General features: G+C 43.7%; 1 protein-coding gene across 1 annotated transcript in view; it reads right to left on the bottom strand.

Moving 5' to 3' along the window:
• Positions 1-1,080: 1,080 nt before the first annotated feature.
• Positions 1,081-8,529, bottom strand: part of LOC146565120 (pecanex-like protein 3) — a gene marked incomplete at its 3' end in the record, with an annotated part of 8,090 nt that continues 641 nt past the window's right edge. The window contains exons 2-14 of the mRNA XM_085290148.1: positions 7,173-7,350; positions 6,885-6,993; positions 6,476-6,605; positions 6,311-6,369; positions 6,009-6,224; positions 3,514-3,767; positions 3,020-3,250; positions 2,614-2,717; positions 2,362-2,509; positions 2,037-2,267; positions 1,653-1,927; positions 1,402-1,571; positions 1,081-1,280 (exon numbers count right to left, since the gene is read on the bottom strand). Of these exons, the coding sequence (XP_085146274.1) occupies positions 1,081-1,280; positions 1,402-1,571; positions 1,653-1,927; positions 2,037-2,267; positions 2,362-2,509; positions 2,614-2,717; positions 3,020-3,250; positions 3,514-3,767; positions 6,009-6,224; positions 6,311-6,369; positions 6,476-6,605; positions 6,885-6,993; positions 7,173-7,350 (2,305 nt within the window). The remainder of the gene's footprint in view (positions 1,281-1,401; positions 1,572-1,652; positions 1,928-2,036; positions 2,268-2,361; positions 2,510-2,613; positions 2,718-3,019; positions 3,251-3,513; positions 3,768-6,008; positions 6,225-6,310; positions 6,370-6,475; positions 6,606-6,884; positions 6,994-7,172; positions 7,351-8,529) is intronic.

The raw sequence follows: 8,529 nt of genomic DNA, 5'->3' as shown, positions 1-8,529 counted from the left end.
TGGCTGCAGTGGTAAAAACCAGCTTCTACCAACTACGCCAAATTTCGAAGGCAATGCCTTACCTACGACACAAGGACCTTGAAAGGCTCATTCATGCTTTCATAACCTCTAGACTGGACTATTGTAATTCTCTTTACTTAGGCCTCCAACTCTCCCTCATCCAACGCCTACAATTAGTCCAGAATGCCGCAGCACGCCTTTTAAGCGGCACTAGAAGACAGGATCATATCACTCCTATTCTAGCTAACCTCCATTGGCTTCCTGTCAAGTACCGTATTGTTTTTAAAATTCTTCTATACACTTTTAAAATCTTAAATAACTTGGCACCCAGTTATTTGATTGACCTTCTTAATTTATATATCCCTACAAGGGCACTCAGATCCTCTAATCAGGGGCTCCTAATGCAACCAATGTCTCGACTAAAGACGAAGGGGGATCGTGCCTTTGCTTTTGCTGCACCAAAACTGTGGAACAGCCTGCCGGTTGATGTCCGTGCGTCGGAAACTATTCAATCTTTCAAATCACGGTTAAAAACCCATTTGTTTAAGCTTGCCTTTCAAACTACTTAGCTTAATTTCTTCCCGGTTCATGCTTGTTGCAATAGTACCATCCTATAACTGTATTTTTGTTGTTGATTGTTTTCTTTTGCTGTAAACCTGCAAGTATGGCTCGTCTGTGAAGCACTTTGTTGTACCTGTGACTTTTAAATGTGCTATAGAAATAAAATTGAAATTGAAATTGAATTTGCTGGATTTGTTTGATTAATAGAGAAAGAGTCAGGTGATTTATGCATCAGAGTGTACTGACTGAGCGTGAGTATCTGTATTTCTGGATCTTTTTAAAGAACTGAACAACTATGGACAGTCTCCTTACCTGTGTGCGTATGGTCTGTAATGGTGCTCCTTCCCCCTCCGTTGAAGCTGGTCCATTAAAGCCCTTCCTCCCTGAAAAACTCCACTTGCTAAAGTGGCTCTCATAGTGTAGTCCGCTGCCCGGGCCAAGGCCAGCCCGCTGGCCCGTTCTGTGCCCCGAGCTCTCCAGGAGACTTGCTGGGCAGAAGCGCTCCAGGCCTGGCAGAGGTGGAGGAGCCACTGAGCTGCTGAAGGAGAGCTGGGAGCTGGACAGCTGCTGGCCCAGGAGACCCTGGATGGAGGATGTACGCTGTAGGGATGAGAGAAGTCCTGCCTCCATTCTGCCCTCTGACTGGCTGAGCAGAGCTAATGGGAGAGGCTGAGGGTGGTGATGCCAGCTCTGGGTTGGACCAACAGGGTTGTCTGTGCCTGAAGTGTAAGAAAAAAAAGCACTTTTAACTCCTAAAAATAAAATACTTGCAATACATTTCATCTTCATGTGACCATAACAAGCTAACAAAAACACCTCCATTTCTGTTTCGGTTCTTACCCATCGAGGGCTGGACAGTGGTGATGTGTGGCTGTGGAAGGCTGGAGGCTGGTGTACTCTGGGTGGTGTGAACAGCTGGGTTGGTGGAGATGGAGGTGGAGCCGCCTCCACAGTCTGAGTCTTCTATGTTCCCCCCGCTGTTGCAGCCAGCCCCGCACCCTTTCTGTAACCTGCAGGGAGACATATGTTACAGTTATGTTTACTCTCTCTTAAAGCTCATGTGTACATTTATTTAAGCAAAGAATTTGCACCTGTCCCAGCTGCTGATGAGCCAGGTGTAAATGTTGTGTGGGCTGACTGGTCCTCCCCACACAGAGCGGAGCTGGCTGTGTTCCCCAGCATAAGAGGTTGTGAGGGGGGACACGTAAATGGGGTAGCCGATGGGCTGGTCGCACGAGGAGTTAATCATATTCCTCAGCGCTTGTTTGGCATTTTGAATGCTTCCTCGTTCGGGGTTACGGTTGCGCAGGAAAACCAGCTCCTGCTGCTGCCCCGCCCACAACCCACGCACACACTCTCTGTTCACCTATGGAGGGCAGAAAAAAGAGAGATGAGGATCTGACAATCCAGGCATGTGATGAGTCAGAGACAACAAGACAAAAAAAGAAGAAGTGCTAAACGTAACAAGCTGCGACCTTGATAACTCTGAAGCTGAGGAATCTCTTGTTAAGCATGATGATCTTGTACTCGTCACTGCCGTCATCCATGATGTGGCGCAGTGCTAGGAGTGAAGGCATGTTTGCTAGAATAGCGCTTCGCCACACGGGGTCACCCTCGTGTGATATCAACATCTTTTCCTCATTGGCAGTGATGGCGTCAAACAGGACCATAGGATCCTCGTACTCATCTGGAGATGTAAAGTGATCCTGAAAGAAACACAGATTATACAAACAGTCTCACTTCAGTATCAAAAAAAAGAGTAAATATTGGCACTCCAGCACTAGTTTTCTTCTCTGGTACCTGGTGCAGTTTGAGTGACATCCGCACTCCTGGTGCTACGACCCGATTCAGCAGGTCCATATCCGCAAACACCCACTCGTCACGAGGAGATGTGATGCGGAAGTCTCCCTTGAAGAGTGCATGAAGGCCATAGAGAAACGGTTCCAAGCTGTCAAACAAACAAAACAACAATAAATCTGCCATATTCTTAGCATATATATGCATGGCATCAGCAACAGTGACAGACATGGTTGTGCGGCCTGGTGAACTTACCTTGCTGACATGCTGTGTGAGGCCGTGCCCAAGGCTCTTCTTCCCAGGATACAGAGGCCAAAACAGAGGTTGACAAGTGGAGAATCTCTTTCGCAAGTCACCGGCTAAAACACAGTGAAGCACAAATAAATTGTGCAATGTTGTACATTTAATGCCTTCTGTATTTCTGTTATTAAACATTTCACTTGTTTGTAATGATGAAAAAAGTATCCTAATGACAGACATAAAGTGGAAGACAACAAATGTCATTTAGAAAAATGCGACCAAATAGCATCTTCTTGTGCACATGAAAGCAAGATATACTTGATCCGTTATGATCAAAATATGTGTAGCATAAGGGAAAAAGCACTACAAATGCAACCCACGCATGTGACGTTATAGTTTAAATGTTGTGGAGGAGTCTTACTGTCTGGCGCCTGCTGTTGCAGTACTGAATCCAGTCCAGGTAAACCATGCAGAATGAGGACGGGGTGATGCCGGACGCTCTGTGATCATAGTCCTCGTCAATGTTCAGGTTGAAGGTGGGGTCACTGTCTACGTAGTTTGATCCGAGACAAGGTCGTAAAGCCTCCTGAATTGTTTCATTGGTCAGCCACTCTTCCAGCTTAGAAGATCGACTCACATAGTAGATGATGCTCTATTGGACACAACAAATACATAATCCAAAATACTAGTCACGCTAGGAAAACATTTTTGTAGACAGCTTTAAATCCACATCAAGGATTACAAGTATGTGCATATTTTAGCTTCATATCTTAGCTTCTAAATTTCTATGACTTGCTCTTCATCACAGAAGTAAAACAGCCTCGAGTCAACTAAAGTAAACAAAACCAACTGCAATAAAACGCAAAAAGCATGATGTGAGAACAGAGTAAAAACAGCTCCTCAACATTGGCTCACCTTGACGTAGTATGTGATGAGGATCTTACGAAGGTCAAATACTTGCAACATGGAGGCGGCATTGTTGTCGCTGATGCTGTAGCCTTCGAGCACGTACTTTGTAGCAGCCACCTCCCAGGCCAGCCAGCGCTGTCCAAAGGCAGCATTGAATGACAACATGTGAGGCAGGTGACCTGGTTCACAGCAGCAGCAGCCTTCATCCTCCTCCACCCCCTCTGTGATTGCTTCTACCTCCCTCTGCTGACAGTAGGTACCTGGAAAGATGTGAAACATAAGGATTAGCTGCTCTATTAAAGGGCTCCAACAGATGACACTGACACAATCTGCCTGGAAAACACAACTTCAAAAAAATATATATCTGCATAATGTGTTTAAAACTTTTATGGACAGAGTTTCTGCGTGTGTTGTAATTGGCTGACGGTTTTGGCTTGAGTGGCCTCAGGATCTCGTCTTTGTTCTTGGTTTGTTTGGCTTCGTCAGCCTGTGACCTCCAGCTTGGGCTAAGGCAGTTTGCAGCTGCGAGGAAAATTAGCACCTCCAAGTCTGAGGTCCAACGGGTGTCTTCACTCAATTCAATTTTATTCATACTGCGCCAAATCAGAACAACAGTTATCTAAAGGCGCTTTATACTCTAAGGTAAAGACTGTACAATGACACGAAGGAGATCCTCCACATCTGGGATGAGTTGCTGCTCTAAGTGGAGGAGTTTAAGTATCTCTGGGTCTTATTCATGAGTCAGGAGGAGCGGAGCAAGAGATTGACAGAGTGGCACAGTATCTGTACTGGATGCTGCACTGGTCTGTTGTGGTAGAGGTATCAATTATCTCTAGCTACTCCAGCTCCCATACGGTCACAAGCTCTGGGTAGTGACTGAAAGAACAAGATCATTGATACAAGTGGTGGAAATTAGCTTCTCTGAAGGGTGACTGCTCTCTCCCACAGTGATAAGGTGATAGAGTTCAGAAAAGAGCCACTAACTCCTCCACATTTGAGGTAGTTTGATGGATCTGACTAGAATGCCTCCTACATGAGGTGTTCTGGGGCATGTCCTACTGAGAGGCAGCCCTGGGGCAAACCCAGTACACCCTGGAGAGATTATAGCTCTCCATTAATTCGGAAACGCCTCAGTTTCTGCCCAGATGAGCTGTAGGAGATCGCTGGGGAAAGGAAAATGTTGATATCTCTGCTTAGACTGCCACCCCTTGCAGAAAATGAACTTTGATAAAATCAGAAAAAGTATCTTGTGTTAAAAGGTGACCTTTTTTGTTTTCTAAAATTACGCTGGTAAGAGGTGCTGTACATAGGTTTCATGTCAACACATGAGACTCTTCAGCTAATTTGGACTGACTTTAATGAGTTTTAAAATCAATAAAATCTTGGTGAGGTTTTTAAGAGTCACCAAATTAGGCTAACATGTGTCACACGGGGTATAACCAATAAGAGATGTTATGCTTATTTAAGGCTAAACACCACCTAATTATTTGATGTGGTGTCCAAATGCCAATAGGTCTCCAATAGGTCAAAGCATTTCTGAGATACGACAAATCCAGTGACAGTGTGATCATATTCTTTAAACGCTTTAAAAGCTGTGTGCATAAAGAGAGCTCCAATCACTCATTCACTGGTCGTGACAGAGTCAGACATTATAATGAAACTTGGTGAAATGACTGTCAAAGTCAGAGTGTCAAATTTAATAATCTTTTACCCTACAGCTCTAGCAGCTGTCACAGACTCCAGCAGGAGAGAAACAAGAGGAACGATATGATTAAGAACAGGTAGAAACACTTCACTGCCCACACATTCAATGCTTGGCCTTGAATAATTTTACTCAGCTAAAAAATAAAAAAAGATTAAACTTAACCAAAAAAATAATCTGTTTTAAGGTCGTATCATTATAGATCATAAAGCCCCGCTTTGCCAAGTGACAACCTCTTCAGAGGCTGACGCACAACTTTTTTTTTTGAATCCTCAATGACCTTAAAATAAACCAACAGATGTGAAACTGATCTCTTTTAAGAATAAAAATATGCTGTAAGAACTTAAACACAAAGTAATCTTCAAAATATGAAGGTGAAGTGGCTTTAGACGACTTTTCAATCTCTCCCCCTCATTCCTCTGCAATCAAGCCTTCATTTTCCACGGAGATTTCATACTTAATGGCAGACATAATTGCACAGGGTACGAATTTCATCGTCAATCGTGTAATTTTTCTATCGGCATGAAATAATGTGACGACATTTACATTTATTTAACATTTACTTTATGACAAGTTAAATCGAGAAACTTCTACGTCTGCTGCCACCTAAAGCTTTATATTCCAGGGAAACTAGTGCCATCAGAAACCTCTTTTTAACTACTGATTAAGCTACAGCACCACATCCCCATAATAAGTACTTTTTCACAACATTTGACTGATGTCCACGTCACAACAAGATGGTAAACAACTAAAAACTACATTACTATTTTATGAGCTCTAAACATCGCATGCTGCTGACCTCTGAACTCTAGACCCCTCAGCTGGAAGGTCACAAGGCCGTTGCCGATTTCGATGATGTGGACCAGAGCGTTGAGGTAGTCTGACGCGAGGATGAAGCAGTCGCCCGTGCTGTAGTTCCCCCAGCGGCCGAGCAGTAAGTCTCCACAGAGGCTGTGCTGCAGAGAGCGGGTCAGGTGCTCGTAGAAAATAGAGTTCAAATTGTTGTCATCAGCACCTTAATGATAAAAACAAAACAGACTGTCACCTTCATTTCAGAACAAAAATCGGTAAGCATCGACAGGAGGGAACACTGTGGCATACCTGGGTTGCGGTCTAACTGGGTGGCAAGTCTAGTATTGGAATGATCGACCCTCTTGGTGCTGTAAACAGGACAAATTAGGATTAAAACCAAATAGATTTAATTTATATTAAGAGTGTAAGATATACAGTTTCACACTTGCAAAGGTTATTTAACCAAACACATACTTGTAGTCGCGCTCCCAGAATTTAACGGGCCTGGTGTATGAGGTGACAAATACAGCACTGCCAAGGACAGGATTGAGAGGTGTGGAGAAGATGGCAGAAAAGACAGCTTGGACAAAAAGAACAGCAGAGTCTGAAATAGCAAGAGTTAAGGACATGTCACCAAAACCCCCAAAGCAAAACAAAAATCTCCACTGAATAACTTCACTGACACTTAAGACTATCAAAACAAAGAATACAGCACAAAATAACAATAACCTCTGTGCAGTAATGCAAAACAATTCAATAATCTTGCAACATAAAATACCTTTGTCACATCTTAAAGCTACAATTTGCCATCTTATACTCTATCAACCTTAAATTTGGCACTGGTGTATTCCTACTATCACAAAATCAAGCTGAATAAGGATACGGGGCACAGCAAAGGGCTGAGCAAAGGCATGAAAGGCTGAGCCCCAAGTGATCTGCCAGGGGGCAATGTAGGTCAGCACGAAACGCAGCTTGTACAGCAGGTCCCACATCTGAAAACATTCAAACATTCATCATTATCAACTCTCACACACATGCGCATGTAAAAATAGTATTCATATTTGCTACAGAAATAAGACGATTAAGACTATTTGTGTGCAGGAAGCTGTTTCTAAAGTAGAACAAAATCATTTGTGACGAAAGAATGCTACAAATATGAAATTTTTCTAACCTTGCTGAAGAGAATGGACATGAAGTAGTAATCGATTAAGAAGGTCTCTGAGAAGTGTGGATAGTCGTAGTGGAAGAAGAGTGTGGTGAAGCACAGTGTGACGTACTGCTGCGATGGGGTACAGAAGGACGAACGCAGCAGCTTCATTCCAGCTACCGAGATAAAGAAAGCTCGGCTACTGGAGGGTTCGAGGAAGGGGGGGGGGGGGGGGGGGGAAGAAGAAAAAAATCAACATATGCTAACATATGGTTACAACAACAGAGTAAGAAATGAAATGATTATTCAACAACAGGTGCTAGTGATTGCGTGTACGTGCTACAGTTTAACCCCTTTCTTTAGAGTTTGCAGAGAGGTGTGCATAATTTTACAGTGATGTGAAAAGAAAGGTTTTCGCAACACTTTATACAGAAAAACTAAATCCACCTTTAATTCCTAGAGAATTACAGTGGGGCAAAAAAGTATTTAGTCAGCCACCGATTGTGCAAGTTCCCCCACCTAAAATGATGACAGAGGTCAGTAATTTGCACCAGAGGTACACTTCAACTGTGAGAGACAGAATGTGAAAAAAAAATCCATGAATCCACATGGTAGGATTTGTAAAGAATTTATTCGTAAATTAGGGTGGAAAATAAGTATTTGGTCAATAACAAAAATACAACTCAATACTTTGTAACATAACCTTTGTTGGCAATAACAGAGGTCAAACGTTTACTATGGGTCTTTACCAGGTTTGCACACACAGTAGCTGGTATTTTGGCCCATTCCTCCATGCAGATCTTCTCGAGAGCAGTGATGTTTTGGGGCTGTCGCCGAGCAACACGGACTTTCAACTCCCGCCACAGATTTTCTATGGGGTTGAGGTCTGGAGACTGGCTAGGCCACTCCAGGACTTTCAAATGCTTCTTACGGAGCCACTCCTTTGTTGCCCGGGCGGTGTGTTTTGGATCATTGTCATGTTGGAAGACCCAGCCTCGTTTCATCTTCAAAGTTCTCACTGATGGAAGGAGGTTTTGGCTCAAAATCTCACGATACATGGCCCCATTCATTCTGTCCTTAACACGGATCAGTCGTCCTGTCCCCTTGGCAGAAAAACAGCCCCATAGCATGATGTTTCCACCCCCATGCTTCACAGTAGGTATGGTGTTCTTGGGATGCAACTCAGTATTCTTCTTCCTCCAAACACAACGAGTTGAGTTTATACCAAAAAGTTCTACTTTGGTTTCATCTGACCACATGACATTCTCCCAATCCTCTGCTGTATCATCCATGTGCTCTCTGGCAAACTTCAGACGGGCCTGGACATGCACTGGCTTCAGCAGCGGAACACGTCTGGCACTGCGGGATTTGATTCCCTGCC

This window comes from Mchenga conophoros, linkage group LG10, assembly GCF_057382185.1.
Source record: "Mchenga conophoros isolate Kocher_MC1m ecotype Shallow Benthic linkage group LG10, M_conophoros_male_GT1.1, whole genome shotgun sequence".
NCBI classification, from domain to species: domain Eukaryota; kingdom Metazoa; phylum Chordata; class Actinopteri; order Cichliformes; family Cichlidae; genus Mchenga; species Mchenga conophoros.
Note: the sequence above shows the minus strand (reverse complement) of the source record. Positions and strands in the feature narration are given on the sequence as shown.